This window comes from Papio anubis, chromosome 2 (assembly GCF_008728515.1).
Source record: "Papio anubis isolate 15944 chromosome 2, Panubis1.0, whole genome shotgun sequence".
Lineage (NCBI taxonomy): Eukaryota > Metazoa > Chordata > Mammalia > Primates > Cercopithecidae > Papio > Papio anubis.
The window spans coordinates 119311607-119332965 of record NC_044977.1 but is presented as its reverse complement, the minus strand read 5'-3'; the positions used below and the strand labels follow the sequence as shown (position 1 = coordinate 119332965).

General features: G+C 38.5%; 1 protein-coding gene across 5 annotated transcripts in view; it reads right to left on the bottom strand.

Moving 5' to 3' along the window:
- Positions 1-21359, bottom strand: part of PLD1 (phospholipase D1) — a 211496-nt gene that overhangs the window by 111895 nt on the left and 78242 nt on the right. For all 5 annotated transcript variants that reach the window (XM_017955714.2, XM_009201360.4, XM_017955715.3 and 2 more), the window contains exons 7-8: positions 17566-17624; positions 16368-16460 (exon numbers count right to left, since the gene is read on the bottom strand). In XM_017955714.2, coding sequence (XP_017811203.2) covers positions 16368-16460; positions 17566-17624 — 152 coding nt within the window. The remainder of the gene's footprint in view (positions 1-16367; positions 16461-17565; positions 17625-21359) is intronic.

The window sequence follows — 21359 nt, the reverse complement described above, 5'->3', positions numbered from 1 at the left end:
ACTGAACAACATAATGAATAATATTCCCGATAACAATTTTCAAAGCAAATATAGAAATTATACATTTTATAAGAGTTCTTATAATGCTCCTCAAGACAAATACCAAGGCTATGATATCAAAGGGTAACCCAGTTTTCCCAGCACTGTTTACTGAAGAGTGTGCACTTTCCCCACAGAATGTTTTTGATGCCTTTGGAAAAATCAGTAGGCTATAGATACATGGATTAATTTCTGAGTTCTCTATTCTGTCCTACTAGTCGTGTGTCTGTTTTATACCAGTATCATACTGTTTTGGTTACTATAGCTTTGGAATATGTTTTGAAGCCAGGTAGTGTGATGCCTCTAGCTTTGGTTTGTTTTTTTGTTGTTGTTTTGCTCAGGATTGCTTTGACTGCTCAGGGTCTTTTGTGGTTTTATATGAGTTTTAGGATTGTTTTTTCTATTTCTGTGAAAATGTCATTAGTATTTTGATCGGGTTGCACTTAATCTGTAGATTGCTTTGGATGGTATGGTCATTTTAACAGTATTAATTCTTCTGCTCCTCTTCAATTTTTTTTCATTGGTGTCTTGTAGTTGTTCTTTTTACCAGTCATTAGATATTAGGGTAATTTGATGCTTGGCTTTTATTGAAAGCTCTTCTTAATTATGCCATTCATAAAAACTCCTCTGATTTCTTCCCTTTTTCTTTTTTGTCAATAGATATATTTTTTTCTTTTAACTTTTACTTTAGACTCAGAGGTACACTTACAGGTTTGTTAAATAGGTAAACTTGTGTCACAGGGGTTTAGTGTACAGATTGCTTCGTCACCCAGGTACTAAGCATAGTATTTGACAGGCATTTTTTTTTTCTGATTCTTTCCCTCCTTCCACCCGCCACCCTCAAGTAGGCCCTAGTATCTGTTGTTGCCCTCTTTGTGTCCATGAGTTCTCGTTATTTAGCTCCCAGTTATAAGTGAGAACATGTGGTATTGGGTTTCCTGTTCCTGTGTTAGTTTGCTAAGGACAATGGCCTCCAGCTCCATCCACATTGCTGCAAAGTACATGATTTCATATGCTGTGTTGTAGATGTACTACATTTGCTTTATCCAGTCTACCATGGATGGGCATTTAGGTTGATTCCATGTCTTTGCTATTGTAAATTGTGCTGCAGTGAAAATACACGTGCATGTGTCTTTACGGTAGAATGATTTATAGTCCTCTGGGTATATACCCAATAATGGAACTGCTGGGTCGAATGGTAATACTATTTTCAGTTCTTTGGGGAATCATCACACTGTTTTCCACAATGGCTGAACTAATTTATGCTCCAACCAGCAGCATATAAGCATTTCCTTTTTTCTGCAACCTCGTCAGCATCTGTTTTTTTGTTTGTTTTTTGATAGCCATTCTGACTGGTGTGAGATGATACCTCATTGTGGTTTTGATTTGCATTTCTCTAATGATCAGTGATGTTAAGTATTTTTTCAAATGTTTCTTGGCCACATGTATGTCTTCTTTTGAAAAGTGTTTGTTCGAGGGCGGAGCAAGATGGCCGAATAGGAACAGCTCCAGTCTCCAACTCCCAGCGCCAGCGACACAGAAGACCGGTGATTTCTGCATTTTCAACTGAGGTACTGGGTTCATCTCACTGGGGAGTGCCGGACGATCGGTGCTGGTCAGCTGCTGCAGCCCGACCAGCGAGAGCTGAAGCAGGGCGAGGCATCGCCTCACCTGGGAAGCGCAAGGGGGAAGGGAATCCCTTTTCCTAGCCAGGGGAACTGAGACACACAACACCTGGAAAATCGGGTAACCCCCACCCCAATATTGCGCTTTAAGCAAACAGGCACACCAGGAGATCATATCCCACACCTGGCCGGGAGGGTCCCACGCCCACGGAGCCTCCCTCATTGCTAGCACAGCAGTCTGTGATCTACCGGCAAGGCAGCAGCGAGGCTGGGGGAGGGGCGCCCACCATTGCTGAGGCTTAAGTAGGTAAACAAAGCTGCTGGGAAGCTCCAACTGGGTGGAGCTCACAGCAGCTCAAGGAAACCTGCCTGTCTCTGTAGACTCCACCTCTGGGGACAGGGCACAGCTACACAACAACAACAACAACAACAACAAAGCAGCAGAAGCCTCTGCAGACGCAAACGACTCTGTCTGACAGCTTTGAAGAGAGCAGTGGATCTCCCAACACGGAGGCTGAGATCTGAGAACGGACAGACTGCCTGCTCAAGTGGGTCCCTGACCCCTGAGTAGCCTAACTGGGAGACATCCCCCACTAGGGGCAGTCTGACACCCCACACCTCACAGGGTGGAGTATACCCCTGAGAGGAAGCTTCCAAAGCAAGAATCAGACAGGTACACTCGCTGTTCAGAAATATTCTATCTTCTGCAGCCTCTGCTGCTGATACCCAGGCAAACAGGGTCTGGAGTGGACCTCAAGCAATCTCCAACAGACCTACAGCTGAGGGTCCTGACTGTTAGAAGGAAAACTATCAAACAGGAAGGACACCTACACCAAAACCCCATCAGTACATCACCATCATCAAAGACCAGAGGCAGATAAAACCACAAAGATGGGGAAAAAGCAGGGCAGAAAAGCTGGAAATTCAAAAAATAAGAGCACATCTCCCCCGGCAAAGGAGCGCAGCTCATCGCCAGCAATGGATCAAAGCTGGACGGAAAATGACTTTGACGAGATGAGAGAAGAAGGCTTCAGTCCATCAAATTTCTCAGAGCTAAAGGAGGAATTACGTACCCAGCGCAAAGAAACTAAAAATCTTGAAAAAAAAGTGGAAGAATTGACGGCTAGACTAATTAATGCAGAGAAGGTCATAAACGAAATGAAAGAGATGAAAACCATGACACGAGAAATACGTGACAAATGCACAAGCTTCAGTAACCGACTCGATCAACTGGAAGAAAGAGTATCAGCGATTGAGGATCAAATGAATGAAATGAAGCGAGAAGAGAAACCAAAAGAAAAAAGAAGAAAAAGAAATGAACAAAGCCTGCAAGAAGTATGGGATTATGTAAAAAGACCAAATCTCCGTCTGATTGGGGTGCCTGAAAGTGAGGGGGAAAATGGAACCAAGTTGGAAAACACTCTTCAGGATATCATCCAGGAGAACTTCCCCAACCTAGTAGGGCAGGCCAACATTCAAATCCAGGAAATACAGAGAACGCCACAAAGATACTCCTCGAGAAGAGCAACTCCAAGACACATAATTGCCAGATTCACCAAAGTTGAAATGAAGGAAAAAATCTTAAGGGCAGCCAGACAGAAAGGTCGGGTTACCCACAAAGGGAAGCCCATCAGACTCACAGCAGATCTCTCGGCAGAAACTCTCCAAGCCAGAAGAGAGTGGGGGCCAATATTCAACATTCTTAAAGAAAAGAATTTTAAACCCAGAATTTCATATCCAGCCAAACTAAGTTTCATAAGTGAAGGAGAAATAAAATCCTTTACAGATAAGCAAATGCTTAGAGATTTTGTCACCACTAGGCCTGCCTTATAAGAGACCCTGAAGGAAGCACTCAACATGGAAAGGAACAACCGGTACCAGCCATTGCAAAAACATGCCAAAATGTAAAGACCATCGAGGCTAGGAAGAAACTGCATCAACTAACAAGCAAAATAACCAGTTAATATCATAATGGCAGGATCAAGTTCACACATAACAATCTTAACCTTAAATGTAAATGGACTAAATGCTCCAATGAAAAGACACAGACTGGCAAACTGGATAAAGAGTCAAGACCCATCAGTCTGCTGTATTCAGGAGACCCATCTCACACGCAGAGACATACATAGGCTCAAAATAAAGGGATGGAGGAAGATTTACCAAGCAAATGGAGAACAAAAAAAAGCAGGGGTTGCAATCCTAGTCTCTGATAAAACAGACTTTAAACCATCAAAGATCAAAAGAGACAAAGAAGGCCATTACATAATGGTCAAGGGATCAATTCAACAGGAAGAGCTAACTATCCTAAATATATATGCACCCAATACAGGAGCACCCAGATTCATAAAGCAAGTCCTTAGAGACTTACAAAGAGACTTAGACTCCCATACAATAATAATGGGAGACTTCAACACTCCACTGTCAACATTAGACAGATCAACGAGACAGAAAGTTAACAAGGATGTCCAGGAATTGAACTCATCTCTGCAGCAAGCAGACCTAATAGACATCTATAGAACTCTCCACCCCAAATCAACAGAATATACATTCTTCTCAGCACCACATCGTACTTACTCCAAAATTGACCATATGATTGGAAGTAAAGCACTCCTCAGCAAATGTACAAGAACAGAAATTATAACAAACTGTCTCTCAGACCACAGTGCAATCAAACTAGAACTCAGGACTAAGAAACTCAATCAAAACCGCTCAACTACATGGAAACTGAACAACCTGCTCCTGAATGACTACTGGGTACATAACGAAATGAAGGCAGAAATAAAGATGTTCTTTGAAACCAATGAGAACAAAGATACAACATACCAGAATCTCTGGGACACATTTAAAGCAGTGTGCAGAGGGAAATTTATAGCACTAAATGCCCACAAGAGAAAGCAGGAAAGATCAAAAATTGACACTCTAACATCGCAATTAAAAGAACTAGAGAAGCAAGAGCAAACACATTCCAAAGCTAGCAGAAGGCAAGAAATAACTAAGATCAGAGCAGAACTGAAGGAGATAGAGACACAAAAAACCCTCCAAAAAATCAATGAATCCAGGAGTTGGTTTTTTGAAAAGATCAACAAAATTGACAGACCACTAGCAAGACTAATAAAGAAGAAAAGAGAGAAGAATCAAATCGACGCAATTAAAAATGATAAAGGGGATATCACCACCGACCCCACAGAAATACAAACTACCATCAGAGAATACTATAAACACCTCTACGCAAATAAACTGGAAAACCTAGAAGAAATGGATAATTTCCTGGACACTTACACTCTTCCAAGACTAAACCAGGAAGAAGTTGAATCCCTGAATAGACCAATAGCAGGCTCTGAAATTGAGGCAACAATTAATAGCCTACCAACCAAAAAAAGTCCAGGACCAGATGGATTCACAGCTGAATTCTACCAGAGGTACAAGGAGGAGTTGGTACCATTCCTTCTGAAACTATTCCAATCAATAGAAAAAGAGGGAATCCTCCCTAACTCATTTTATGAGGCCAACATCATCCTGATACCAAAGCCTGGCAGAGACACAACAAAAAAAGAGAATTTTAGACCAATATCCCTGATGAACATCGATGCAAAAATCCTCAATAAAATACTGGCAAACCGGATTCAACAACACATCAAAAAGCTTATCCACCATGATCAAGTGGGCTTCATCCCTGGGATGCAAGGCTGGTTCAACATTCGCAAATCAATAAACATAATCCAGCATATAAACAGAACCAAAGACAAGAACCACATGATTATCTCAATAGATGCAGAAAAGGCTTTTGACAAAATTCAACAGCCCTTCATGCTAAAAACGCTCAATAAATTCGGTATTGATGGAACGTACCTCAAAATAATAAGAGCTATTTATGACAAACCCACAGCCAATATCATACTGAATGGGCAAAAACTGGAAAAATTCCCTTTGAAAACTGGCACAAGACAGGGATGCCCTCTCTCACCACTCCTATTCAACATAGTGTTGGAAGTTCTGGCTAGGGCAATTAGGCAAGAGAAAGAAATCAGGGGTATTCAGTTAGGAAAAGAAGAAATCAAATTGTCCCTGTTTGCAGATGACATGATTGTATATTTAGAAAACCCCATTGTCTCAGCCCAAAATCTCCTTAAGCTGATAAGCAACTTCAGCAAAGTCTCAGGATACAAAATTAATGTGCAAAAATCACAAGCATTCTTATACACCAATAACAGACAAACACAGAGCCAAATCATGAATGAACTTCCATTCACAATTGCTTCAAAGAGAATCAAATACCTAGGAATCCAACTTACAAGGGATGTAAAGGACCTCTTCAAGGAGAACTACAAACCACTGCTCAGTGAAATAAAAGAGGACACAAACAAATGGAAGAACATACCATGCTCATGGATAGGAAGAATCAATATCGTGAAAATGGCCATACTGCCCAAGGTAATTTATAGATTCAATGCCATCCCCATCAAGCTACCAATGAGTTTCTTCACAGAATTGGAAAAAACTGCTTTAAAGTTCATATGGAACCAAAAAAAGAGCCCGCATCTCCAAGACAATCCTAAGTCAAAAGAACAAAGCTGGAGGCATCACGCTACCTGACTTCAAACTATACTACAAGGCTACAGTAACCAAAACAGCATGGTACTGGTACCAAAACAGAGATATAGACCAATGGAACAGAACAGAGTCCTCAGAAATAATACCACACATCTACAGCCATCTGATCTTTGACAAACCTGACAAAAACAAGAAATGGGGAAAGGATTCCCTATTTAATAAATGGTGCTGGGAAAATTGGCTAGCCATAAGTAGAAAGCTGAAACTGGATCCTTTCCTTACTCCTTATACGAAAATTAATTCAAGATGGATTAGAGACTTAAATGTTAGACCTAATACCATAAAAATCCTAGAGGAAAACCTAGGTAGTACCATTCAGGACATAGGCATGGGCAAAGACTTCATGTCTAAAACACCAAAAGCAACGGCAGCAAAAGCCAAAATTGACAAATGGGATCTAATTAAACTAAAGAGCTTCTGCACAGCAAAAGAAACTACCATCAGAATGAACAGGCAACCTACAGAATGGGAGAAAATTTTTGCAATCTACTCATCTGACAAAGGGCTAATATCCAGAACCTACAAAGAACTCAAACAAATTTACAAGAAAAAAACAAACAACCCCATCAAAAAGTGGGCAAAGGATATGAATAGACATTTCTCAAAAGAAGACATTCATACAGCCAACAAACACATGAAAAAATGCTCATCATCACTGGCCATCAGAGAAATGCAAATCAAAACCACAATGAGATACCATCTCACACCAGTTAGAATGGCGATCATTAAAAAGTCAGGAAACAACAGGTGCTGGAGAGGATGTGGAGAAATAGGAACACTTTTACACTGTTGGTGGGATTGTAAACTAGTTCAACCATTATGGAAAACAGTATGGCGATTCCTCAAGGATCTAGAACTAGATGTACCATATGACCCAGCCATCCCATTACTGGGGATATACCCAAAGGATTATAAATTATGCTGCTATAAAGACACATGCACACGTATGTTTATTGCAGCACTATTCACAATAGCAAAGACTTGGAATCAACCCAAATGTCCATCAGTGACAGATTGGATTAAGAAAATGTGGCACATATACACCATGGAATACTATGCAGCCATAAAAAAGGATGAGTTTGCGTCCTTTGTAGGGACATGGATGCAGCTGGAAACCATCATTCTTAGCAAACTATCACAAGAACAGAAAACCAAACACCGCATGTTCTCACTCATAGGTGGGAACTGAACAACGAGATCACTTGGACTCAGGAAGGGGAACATCACACACCGGGGCCTATCATGGGGAGGGGGGAGGGGGGAGGGATTGCATTGGGAGTTATACCTGATGTAAATGACGAGTTGATGGGTGCAGCAGACTAACATGGCACAAGTATACATATGTAACAAACCTGCATGTTATGCACATGTACCCTACAACTTAAAGTATAATAATAATAAATTAATTAAAAAAAAAAAAAAAAAAGTGTTTGTTCATGTCCATTGCCCACTTTTTAATGGAATTGTTTGGTTTTGCTTGTAAATTTGTTTAAATTCCTTATAGATACTGGCTATTAGATCTTTGTCAGAAGCACAGTTTGCAAATATTTTCTTGCATTCTGTAGGTTGTCTGTCTACTCTGTTGATAAATTCTTTTGCTGCGCAGAAGTTCTTTAGTTTAATTAGATCCTATTTGTCAATTTTTGATTTTGTTGCAATTACTTTTGGTGTCTTCATCATGAAATCTTTGCCAGTTCCTATGTCCAGCATGGTTTTTCCTAGGTTGTCTTCCAGGGTTTTTACAGTTTTAGGTTTTACGTTTAAGTTTCTAGTCTAACTTGCATTGCATTTTGTATATGGCCTAAGGAAGGGGTCCAGTTTCAATCTTCTGCATATGGCTAGCCAGTTACCCCAGCATCATTTATTAAGGACGAAGTCCTTTTCCCATTGCTTGTTTTTGTCAGCTTTGTTGAAGATCAGATGGTTGTAGGTGTGCAGTATTATTTCTGGGCTCTCTAATTCTGTTCCATTGGTCTATATGTCTGTTTTCGTACCAGTACTGTACTGTATTGGTTACTGTTGCCCTGTAGTGTAGTTTGGAGTCACGTAACATCATGTCTCCAGCTTTGTTCTTTTTGCTTGGCATTGCCTTGGCTATTCAGGCTCTTTGTTGGTTCCATTTGAATTTTAAAATAGTTTTTTCTAGTTTTGTGAAGAATGTTATAGGTAGTTTGATAGGAATAGCATTGAATCTGTAGATTGCTTTGGGCAGTATGGTCATTTTAATGATATTGTTTCTTCCTATCCATAAACATGGAATATTTTTCCATTTGTTTGTGTCACCTCTGATTTCTTTGAGCAGTATTTTGTAATTCTCATTGTAGAAATCTTTCACCTCCCTAGTTAGCTGTATTCCTAGGTATTTTATTCTTTTTGTGGCAATTGTGAATGGGATTTCCTTCCTGATTTGATTGGAAAGCAATCCCATTCACAATTGGCTTGATTGTTGTTGGTGTATAGGAATGCTAATGATTTTTCTACATTGATTTTGTATCCTGAAACATTGCCGAAGATGTTTATCAGCTCAAGGAGCTTTTGGGAAAAGACTATGGAGTTTTCTAGATACAGAATCATGTCATCTACAAATGAGAATAGTTTCTCTTCCTCTTTTCCTATTTGGATGCCTTTTATTTCTTTCTCTTGCCTCATTGCTCTGGCCAGGACTTCCAATACTATGTTGAATAGGAATGGTGACACAGGGCATCCTTGTCTTGGGCCAATTTTCAAGAGGAATGCTTCCAGCTCATCCAGTCAGTATGATGTTGACGGTGGGTTTGTCATATATGGCTCTTATTATTTTTGAAGTATGTTCCTTCAATGCATAGTTTATTGAGGGTTGTTAAAATGAAGGGATGTTGAATTTTATCAAAAGCCTTTCCTGCATCTATTGAGATAATCATGTAGTTTTTACCTTTTGTTCTGTTTATGTGATGAATCAAATTTATCAATTTGCATATGTTGAACCAACTTTGTAACCTGAGGATAAAGTCTACTTGATCATGGTAGATTAGCTTTTTGATGTGCTGTTGGATTGTGGTTTGAAGGAGACTGAGATATAAAAAACCATATAAAAGATGAACAAATCTAGGAGTTGGTTCTTTCAAAAAATTACTAAGATAAATCAAAACCAGACTGATAAAGAAGAAAAGAGAGAAGATCCAAATAAACACTATTAGAAATGACAAAGAGGACATTGCCATTGATCCCACAGAAATACAAATAACTGTCAGAGACTACTATGAACAACTCCATGCACAAAAACTAGAAAACCTACAAGAAACAGATAAATTCCTGCACACATACATCCCCCTCAAGACTGAACCAGGAAGAAACGGAATCCTTGAGTGGACCAATAATCAGCTCTGAATTAGAATCAGTAACAAATAGGCTACCAACCAAAATACAAAAACAAAAAGCCCAGGATCAGGCGATTCACAGCCAAATTCTACAAGATATACAAAGAAGAGCTAGTACCATTCCTACTGAAACTATTCCAAACAATTGAGGAGGAAGAACTCCTACCCAACTCATTCTATGAGGTCAGCAGCATCCTAACACCAAAACCTGACAGAGACACAACACAAAAGAGAAGACTTCAGGCCAATATCTTTTATGAACATAGATGCAAAACACCTCAACAAGATTTTTTTTTTCTTTCTCAGGAATATATATATATCAAGAAATACATCTATCAACCAGCCTTCTAGGAGTTAGCACCATCTGCACAGGGATCAAGTGCCTGCCCTGAAGTCAGCCTCCCTGGGCTCCAATTCTATCTGCCACTCACTGCTTGTGCGAACTTCAGTGATTGAGCATGATGTCGAAATCTATAACATGAGGACAACATAAGACCTATAACATGAGGACCTAACAGTAACATCAAGTTCATAAGTATTCATGAAGGATTAACTGAGATAACTCACGTATTCATGAAGGATTAACTGAGATAACTCATGCACATACTTAGCACAGTGCCTGGCCCCAATACATGCGAACTATTATAACTAACCTTGTTCTAAACCATGTGAGATTATGGTCTGTTTTAAAAAGATACTTTCTGCCTGTGTTACTACTTGTCATGGCATTAAAATGCAGATAAGCCCACTTGAGCCAGCCCTCCCCTTCTCAGCCTCATCTCCTACTGTTCTCTCCCACAATGTTGGTCAATGTTGGGTCTTCTTTAGACTTGCCAGGTTTCTTCTTTGGGCTCTGTTGTTGCTGTTCCTCTGTCTAAAAACTTTCTTCTAGACAATTCCATGGACAGTCTCTTGTCAATCAAACTTCTCCTTAAAAATCCTTCTACAGGCAGTCTACTGGTTCCAAAAAAAGCTATTCTCCATCATCCCTGCCTCATCACCCCAACTCTACTCCATCATGTCCTGCTTTAGCTTCTTTGTTGCACATCTGGAAGTATTTGTCTTCTTGTTTATTGTCTGTCTCCTACAGTACAGCGTAAGATCCCTGGGAACAGGGAATGTGCCTATCGCGTCTACTACTATCTGCCCAATGGCTAGCATTATCTTCTAGCAGCCCAGAGCAAGCTTTCAGGCAAGGCCACCAACTCACCTAAAGAATGGCTGGATGAATGGATTCCAGAGAGTAAATAAAACCGTGTAGACACTATCACTGTCTAAAAATTTTAATTATTGGTACAGCTCAGAGTTCACTAAAGTAAACACTAAGTAAGAAAGTGCTAAGAAATTAAAAATAATGGCGAAAACCACAATTACTTCTGTACCACCATAATACGTGCTAAATTTATTTCTTAACATCTGTGTATCTCTTTTTCTTAAGACATTATTTGAGATAAGAAAGTTAACTTCCTACCAGGTGCAGAGAAGTTGCTCAATAAATGTGCTGTTGAAGCAGATGTTCTACATTGTAGGAAGAAATGTTTTCTCTGTTTGTCTTTTTTTAAACTTACCTCTCAGACAAGGTCATTATGAGACCTGATTGAAAGTTCAATTTCCTTGTTTGCCTTACTACAATTTGTCATAGAATACATTAAAAAGTGATCAGAATGTATTTTTATGGGTACAAGTAAAAAAAAGTTATGAAGGAGTATCACCTTTAAAAGTAAGTCTCATTTAGACATTAATAAAATAGTGGTCTTGGCCAGCTGCTGTGACTCCCACCAGTAATCCTAGCACTTTGGAAGGCCAAGGCGGGCAGATCACTTGAGCTCAGGAGTTCAAGATCAGCCTGGGCAAGATGGTAAAACCCCATCTTTACAGAAAAATACAAAAATTAGCCAGGTGTGGTGGTACGCACCTGTATCCCTGCTACCTGGGGGGCTGAGGTGGGAGGATTGCTTGAGCTCAGAAGGTCGAGGCTGCAGTGAGCCGAGATTGTACCACTGCACTCCAGCCTTGGTGACAAGGTGAGACCCTGTCTCCAAAAAAAAAAAAAAAAAAAAGCCTGTGACTGTGAGAAACTTTCTAAACTAATTTTGTCAACTATATGTTATCCTCTATATATGCTTTCTGGTATTTTAAATCCCAAAAATGTGACTCAGAGAATACTTATTATTAATATGGAACCAGGGCTTTAATCTTCACAGAAAGATGTACACAATTTACAGTGATGATACATTTCATTCCAGGGAGGATCGTATCTTTTTAGATTGTCCTCATTGACTTATTATGTAAACTAGTTCAACCATTGTGGAAAACAGTGTGGCGATTCCTCAAGGATCTAGAACTAGAAATACCATTTGACCCAGCCATCCCATTACTAGGGATATACCCAAAGGATTATAAATCATGCTGCTATAAAGACACATGCACACGTATGTTTATTGTGGCACTATTCACAGTAGCAAAGACTTGGAACCAACCCAAATGTCCATCAGTGACAGACTGGATTAAGAAAATGTGGCACATATACACCATGGAATACTATGCAGCCATAAAAAAGGATGAGTTCATGTCCTTTGTAGGGACATGGATGCAGCTGAAAACCATCATTCTCAGCAAACTATCGCAAGAACAGAAAACCAAATACCACATGTTCTCACTCATAGGTGGGAAGTGAACAATGAGAACAATTGGACACAGGATCCTTCCTGGTGTGTGAAGGATCATCACACACCGGGTCCTATTGTGGGGAGGGGGTAAGGGGGAGGAATAGTATTAGGAGATATACCTAATGTAAGTGACGAGTTAATGGGTGCAGCACACCAACATGGCACATGTATACATATGTAACAAACCTGCACGTTGTGCACATATACCCTAGAACTTAAAGTATAATAATAATAATAATAATAAATGTAATCCAAAGTTTAAAAAGAGGGGGCATATTTCTTCTATGTAACAAAGTATTTCCCTCACCTTTCCTAGCTGCTGCTTCTCATAAGGGTTAAATCCAAATGTCAGTTTTTCAGGGAGCCTTTCCTTGACTCCCAGAGCTAAAGTCACCCTCTCTAATCCCCAAATCCCTCACAGAACATTTTTCCCCTTTAAAGCTCTCATCGCTACCTGAATTTATACAATTTACATTAATTGTCAGCTTAGTGCCTGCATTTCCCCTCTAATAGAACTCCATGAGGGCAGAGACTTCATCTTCTTCACTACTTTTTCACAAGAGTATGTCACAATCATTAGGCACTCGATAAATGACTGAATAAACCAGACCATGGCTTCCATTCCTTGAGCTGATGCCTTCGGTTGGTTGAGTTGTCCCAGAAGTAAACTCTGAGATACGGATGTATACAAAGGAGTTTAATAAGGGGGCACCAGGAAGCACCATTAGGGAAGGATAGAAAGAAAGAGCAAGGAAGGAAGCCACAGAGAGTGGATTTTCATGCGTTTTATTGTGAGCAACTGTGCCGTAACCCAGCTGAGGAACGCTGGGACACAGTGTAGAGAATGCTGCAGAATCACCCCACCTGAGGAGCAGGGGCTGGACTCTGATCAGTTCTTGGCTGATGGCTGCTCCGGGGAGCTGCTGACACTTCCCAGACTGCTGTGCACACAGACAGGTGGGTTCTGACAGCCTCCAGAATCTTTGGTCAAAGAATCACAAATGCTTAAGGTTACAGTCTGAAAACTGTGGTTGGTATGTAGCAGCTGATTTGGGCACTTAATTACTAGGGAGGAATGGTCAGAAGGAATCCCCAAGTTTCTAGAAGTTAGAGAAGTGTATTTGAAAGCAAATACATTTTTTAGTATATTATTTCCCTTTTTATTTTAGTAAAACTTTTTTCCTTAACAAAAATTTTCAATTTTCTTTAATCTTCTGATCTTTTCCTTATAATTTCTTCTGTCCTTTCAAAGTCCACAAAGTAAAGGCCCAACTTAATGGTATTTTTTGTTGGGAGTATATCTTAAATTGATATGTGTAAAGGTAGATGCCAGTATTAATTTTATACATTTTGAATATACACATAGCTCAATTCCACATTTATCATTTTCAATTTGGGGGAAATATTATATATACAGATAAAATATTTATAACTGATTTCTTAAGTGTTGTAATAGTTTTTCAAAACCCCAGTACATTGTTATTGCAACAGTTTTTGCCTATTATTTGCCAAACTTGGGGGATACAGATAAGAATCAGATGAAAATATTGTTCCTCAAGGAGTTTTTAATTGGTAAGACGTAAGACATAAAATAAAGTTTTCTGTCTATATTACACTTACCATGATAAACATTTTTCACAAATGTAAGTCTAAAATTACCATCCCTGAAGTCTGCACAATTTTACTTAAGTTTTTTTTAAAGCGTACAGTTTAGTTTGATGTTTAGCATATTCACAAAGTTGTATAACCGTCACCACTATCTAGTTCCAAAATATTTTCATTGGCCCAAAAAGAAACCCCATACTAGTATCAAATTAATACAAAGCAACCTCCTCCCCATTCCCTGGAAACAAACCCTTTATCTACTTCTGTCTCTACAGATTTGTCTATTCTGAATATTTCGTATAAATAAGAATCATATAATATGTGCCTTTCTGTATCTGGATTTTTTCATTTACCATGTTTTCAAGGTTCATCCACATTATAGTATGTATCAGAACTTCATATGCTTTTTCATTTAATTTTAAATTTTTATTCAGATGAATTCACATATCATAAAACTTACCTTTTAAAAGTTTACAATGCAAAGGTTTTTAGCATATTCACAAAGTTGTGCAACCGTCACTACCATCTTATGTCAGAATATTTTCATCACCCCATAAAGAAACTCCATGACCATCAGTGGTCTTCATTTCTTTTCTTTTTTTAATTTATTTTTCATTTCTGTGGGTACCTAGTAGGTCTATATATTTATGGGGTATATGACATACTTTGATACAAGCATACAATGTGTAATAATCACATCAGGATAAATGGGGTATCCATCACCTCAAGCATTATCCTTTATGTTACAAACAATTCAGTTATACTTTTAGTTATTTTAAAACATACAATTAAACTAGTATTGACTATAGTCACCTGTTGTGCTATCAAATACTAGATCTTAATTATCCCATTTGTTTGTATCCCTTAACCATCCCCACTACCCGCCTCCATGCTGCCTTTCCCCCAGCCTCTGATAAAATCTCCATGAGTTCAATTGTTTTAATTTTTAGCTCCCACTAGTAACTGAGAACATGCAAAGATTGTCTTTCTGTGCCTGGCTTATTTAACTTAACATAATGACCTCTAGATCCATCCATGTTGTTGCAAATGACAGGATCTCATTCTTTTCTATGGCTGGATAGTACTCCATTGTGTATATGTACCACATTTTCTTTATCCATTCATCTGTTGATGAACACCTGAGTTGCTTCCAAATCTTGGCTATTGTGAATAGTGCTGCAACAAAGATGGAAGTGCAGATATATCTTCGATATACTGATTTCCTTCTTTTGGGTATATACCTAGAAGTGGAATTGCTAGATCATATGGTAGCTGTATTTTGAGTTTTTTGAGGAACCTCAAACTGTTCTCCATAGTGGTTGCACTAATTTACATGCCCATCAACAGTGTATGATGGTTCCCCTTTCTCCATATCCTCACCAGCATTTGTTACTGCCTGTCTTTTGGATAAAAGCCATTTTAACTGGAGTGGATGATATCTCATTGTGGTTTTCATTTGCATTTCTCTGATGATCAATGATACTGAGCACCTTTTCATACACCAGTTTGCCATTTGTATGTCTTCTTTCAAGAAATGTATATTCAGATCTTTTGCCTATTTTTAAATCAGATTATTTTTAAATCAGATTTTTTTTTTCCTGTAGAGTTCTTTCTGGTTCTTAATCCCTTATTACACAGGTAGTTTGTAGGTATTTTCTCCCATTTTATGGTTTATCTCTTCACTTTGTTGATTGTTTCCTTTGCTGTGCAGAAGGTTTTTAACTTGATGTGATTTATTCCTTTTACGGCAGGATAATATTCCACTGTATGGAATACCACATTTTTGTTTATTCATTCATCAATTGATGAACATTTGAATTGTTTCCACTTGTAAGGCTATTATCCATAATACTGCTATTATAATACTGCTATGGAAAAGTTTTAGTGTAGACATATTTTTTTCAGTTCTCCTAGGTGAATCCCTGGAATTGCTGGGACATGTGGAAACTACGTTTAACAGTTTAAAGAACTGCCAGACTATTTTCCAAAGTGGCTGCACCATTTTACATTTCCATTAGCAATATCTGAGGCTTCTCTACAGAAAATATTCCAGTTTCTCTACACCCTCACCACCATTTGTTATTGTCCATCCCTTTGATTATAGCCATCCTAACGGTGTGAAATTGTATCTCACTGTGGATTTGATTTACATTTCCATAATGACTAGTAATGTTGAGCATCTTTTTGTATACTCACTAGCCATTTGTACATCTTCTTTGGCTGGTCAATTTGTGCCTTCTGTGTCCTTGGGTTTTCATGAATATAATTTGTACACTTAGCCTACAAGTTCAGCTTTGGGTAGAATATTTAAATGAATGCTGGAACTTGGATTTTAAAATATAACTAAAAATTTCTTCTGTCATGACTTTTAAAGGATTTATAATTTAAAACTGGTATGTAAAACTAACCCAAATACCCAGTGTATTAAAACAAACAAACACACAAAACTTACTAATTCCTACCTTTTTGACCATCTGTAGCAGGCTCTTCCCTGACCACAGCAATTCAAGCCTGGTATTCTGTGTCCTCCAGATCTTTTCATTATCATACCTTCTCTGAAATAGACATAAAATTAACCCATCACCTTCAAATTTCCTGCTCCCACTTAGCTTGTATAGCCTCCCAACATGGGACTAAATAAACCATCTCATTCTCACATGACTTTCCTCCCTACTCTCTCCTCCTCGCTCTCAACTAGATCAGTACCCTAATTGTTAGGCTGGGTACTCTAGAGATGAACCCTAAGATATACTGGTGAGATATAGCCCCTTCAGCATTCGGGGCGGTGTGATTCTGTTGTGCACTACACAGGACCTTAAGCATTCTGTCTCCTGGCTCTAAATGTTGAGTGTTCCCTCCTCAACATTGTGACACTGTGACAAACTAAAAAAAGACTCCATGCATTTCCACATGCCTGCACAGGGATGCTTCACCTGCTGTTGAGACCATGGTGCATCTCACACACAGATTCCGGGACATCCCTGTGTCTCTTCACACACAGTTCTAGCAAACTAACTAACTAGTTGAGCTAATTGAGCCATGCCAAAGGAAGCAGAGCACAGCTACTAGTTTTGAAAACAATATCTTAATTCTGAAAAATGTGACAAGAAAAAGCAATAACAAAGGCTAAACTTAAAAAAAAAAAAACTTTTTGAAACAACTATCAACAACGCTCTTAACTAGAGCTTGAAAGTTAAGCTCTTTATGTTTTCAAGCTCTAATATTGTGAAGGAAAATCATAAACTTCCATCTGGTTATACAACATATATTTTACATAGTATTATTTTAAAGTAATCATCAAAATGAGTATAAACATTTAACTTTATAAGGGATTATAAAAGGAGATCTTATATACTTGATTTTTAATGTATTCTCCTACACATCATACTTGCTATAGGTATTGGACACTTCCACTGTTGGGTTAGAAAGAATCTGTGCTGTAAGCACATGACAAAGACAGTGGAGCAGTTGCTACCATTGTTTATCACGGGAGATGCTCTGATTTGTATGAGTAATTCCATCAGTTGCTTTAACTCTACTGGGGAGAAGAGAAGCTAGCAGTAAAGCCAGGAGGACTCCATCACCATGGCATGCTGCTATATTAAGTGTTAATGCATATCAACTTTTCATACTTCTCTTTCAAGGTTTATTGCAACTTACATGCCCTTTGGTCCCAAATCACGGATGAAAGATAGCTGGCTTATATCAAGAAACTCTGTCTGAAAAGAGGCAAAAAAATCCATCTTTAGCAAGCAAAACAATTCAAATTTATGCATTAAAAAACATGTATTAGGTATAGCTGTGTGTAAATACTGTTTGGTGTGTTCCACAGACTACAGAGATCAATAATAATGGCATTGCCCTAAAAGAGTGCAGATTAGAAGTATATAAATAATGAAGACACACCCTACTAGATCTTCTAAATCTCAAGAGAGTGAGGTGTGCCCTAAGATACAGAGATAAAATGCTCAAGAAGCTTGGAGAGAGAGGGAGTCTATTCCCAATATTCTTTCATGTTTGTTTTTGTTGCGCAGGGTGGATATTGTGTGGCACAGTGTACACTCAAACAATAAAAGAATGTGAGAAGCGAGTGATACTGGTGCAGGACCTGGAAGATGGACTCGATTTGGGCGCACGGAAATGGGAGATGAATGGGGGGGCTAGAACAGAAGGTCCAAAAAGGTTATAGGACGTACAGTTGGGTTACAGTGAGTAAGATGAAGGAAAAAATGAAAAATTAAACAGGCTGAAAAGAGAGTGGGGAGGGCTTTGAACATCAGGCATAACAAAAAGAATGATTTTTAATGAGTTGAAGAGGAAGAGAATTTTAGGCCCACCTTCACTGTATTGGAAGGTTAAAAACTGTAAATATTATAACAACAACTGTGGCTGTGCTTACTGAGTGCTATGTGTTGGTGTTATGCTAACCATTTTTCATGCATTATCTCAAACCCCTTTGAAGCAGGTGCTATATTTCCCATTGTACAGAAGAGGAAACTGAGGTTTAGAGTAGGCATAAGCAAATATTTTCCACAAAAAGCCAGACAGTAAATATTTTGGGCTTTGTGGGCATACATTTCATTTTGCAGTTACTCTGCTGTTGTAGCACGGAAATAGCCATAGACACATATATAAATGAATAACTGTGGTTGTGTTCCAATAAAACCTTATTTATGGATATAAAACACGAAGATAATCTAATTTTTATGTGTCACAAAATATTATTATTCATTTGATTTTTTCAACCACTTAAAAATATAAAAACTATTCTTAGTTCACAGAACATACAAAAACAGGCAATGGGCCATGGGGAGGATTTGGTCCACGGGCCCTAGTTTGCAGGCCTCTGTTTTAGAGAAGTCAAGTAAGTTGTCCAAGATGACACAGTTAAGAAGGGATTACCTCAGTATGATTAACTCATTATGAAGTCAGACCAAAGTCAGCGCCCTCAAAACTAAGCTGCAAAAGCCAAAAGTCATTCAACGTTTATCTAACTCAAATTGCATTCCTTGCGTATTCTAGGTAGGTGAGAGCCAGATGTAAATGTGGAGGCATAGAGGGAAAAACAAATCAACATTATGTAATGGTTAGCATATGCAGATTTGCAGATTTTTAAAAAACGTGACAAAGAATAAGTTCAGTTCCTTACACCATGTCAATAACAGCCTTGATAGACAACAGAGACTAAAAGGATACTCTCCTAGCATTAGGAAGCAGATGGGAGACCAAATATAGAAAACACTCCCCTCAATGAAGTTCTGTGGGATGAACCACCCTAGATGCATGTGAAAGTAGTTACAGTTATAGAGCAGTGGAGGGCAACCACCTCCTAGCTGACATGACATCATCACAGAGGCAGGGGCATTTGATCTAGGTTTGTAAATGGGATTAACAAAACAAAAGTTTTCCATGACAGTTTTATATGTGATTGGACATATCTAACACTACTCTTGTTAAAAAAAAAAAAATTACAAATATCTCAAGACTTTCTATCCTTGTAAGGTTAATCTAAATGCTTGCATTTTTCTCTTTTCTTGGGGTTATTTGCAGAAAATAGTCTTTAAAATTCAAAAAGACTTATCTTTTAAAAATCCTAAGTCAAAGGTATCTTCATACAGCATTTTTTAAATTGAGAATTTAAAAAGTCAAGGACTCACCCAGGCATACTGGCTCACGCCTGTAATCCCGGCATTTTGGAAGGCCAAGGTGGGTGGATCACTTGAGGTCAAGAGTTCAAGACCAGCCTGGCCAACATGGCAAAACCTCATCTCTACTAAAAGTACAAAAATTAGCCGGGTGTGGTGGTGCATGCCTGTAATTCCAGCTACTCAGGAGGCAGAGGCTGAGGCAGGAGAATCACTCGAACCCGGGAGGCGAGTTTGCAGTGAGCGGAGATCGTGCCCCTGCGCTCCAGCCTGGGCAACACGGTGGGACTGTCTCAAAAAAACAAAAAACAAAAAACAAAAATACCTCAAGGTCTTTACATTTCATTTCTTATATAAAACAGTGATTCACTCAGTATCATGCATTTTTATCTGGTTTGTGAAAACGCTTCTTAATTGGAAAATGTAGTAACCTATGGGTTATTGGAAATGACTCACAGATTGCCAGCCATAAAATCCAAAATATTTTAAAATCCTAAGTCATAACTTTTATCTCTAGCGAGCAGACAAATAATGTCAGTCCTACTTTACATTTGAAGACTATGAAGCCACTAATCTAAATAAGAAAAAAAGTTCTTATTTACATAGCTGTTATCATCAAATAGCTGACAACAGAAATATTCTCCGAAATCATTCAGAAATCGTAACTTTTGGAGTATCATAACAAAACTGCTAAGTGTAAAGAGTCTCAGCCAAGTAGATAAGCACACATTAATAATGTAGAAAATTGAAAGTTACACATTAATATGAAATTTAATTTATCCTAATGGCTTAGTAAAGTTTGACTGGAGAGAGATTTTAAGAAGGAACCAGGCCTATTATATAGAAAAGAACATATCTGGCAATAAAAGTTTTTCTAATAGAGTTATCAAATTGAAAGTAAGTGTGTCAGGGTCAACTGAGAGGCAAACCTAACTAATAAAAATTAAAATTTAACAAAGATGATGTTGTCTAAACTTCTTAGTACGTCTTCAGTGATAAGAATTCTATTCTCCATTTGGGCAAGCGATTCTCAGGAATAAGAATTTAAAGATCAATTTAGCCTAACAGTATTTCACGGGACTTATTCTATTGATCTTTTGAGTAATGTATAATCAATACCTTTTTGTCTTTGTTTTTTGGCAAAGGAATTTGTAAAATATGAATACAACTGAAATAATGTTGCAATGCAATAATGTTCTTGGCACTAGGTGGAAAGTGGTCTCAAGTAAAAAATTCCAACGTGATCTACCAATTGGATACTAAAAACATTAGAGAAACAGAGAAGCAAAAATATTTCTATGTCAAGAGACAAACAACAAACCCGAGGGGTAACAAAAAATCCTGAAAATCACTTGGCAATCACGTACACACTGCCCCTTCCACCCATCCTTGTATTGTAAGAGAAGGGTGACTTTCAGAGGCTCCTTTTATTTCCCAGGTAGCAAAAACTCAAGTAAATGGCCAGGTGGAAAATTATCAGATACAAGGAAGGTAAGAGCATCGAGCTGGGCAATGTCCTTGTAGACTCAGGTACTCCAGGAAAGGCAGGGAACAAAGAGGACATATAATCTATGAAGGAAACTAGGAGGCTGGACAAAGGCCTAAAGTCCTTCTAAACGCTAAGACTCAATCGTAAGAAAGAAAACATTTCCCTTAATTCGAAAAGGCAGCTGTTCAAATTAGTACAGCTTTTCCCTGTTGGAATGAAAACACTGCGTGCATGTTTATTCTTTACCTACTCTTCCCCTCAAGTTAAAGCTCATTCTACAAAACAAGGGAGAGATGAACACAGTATTACTGATCTGTGGC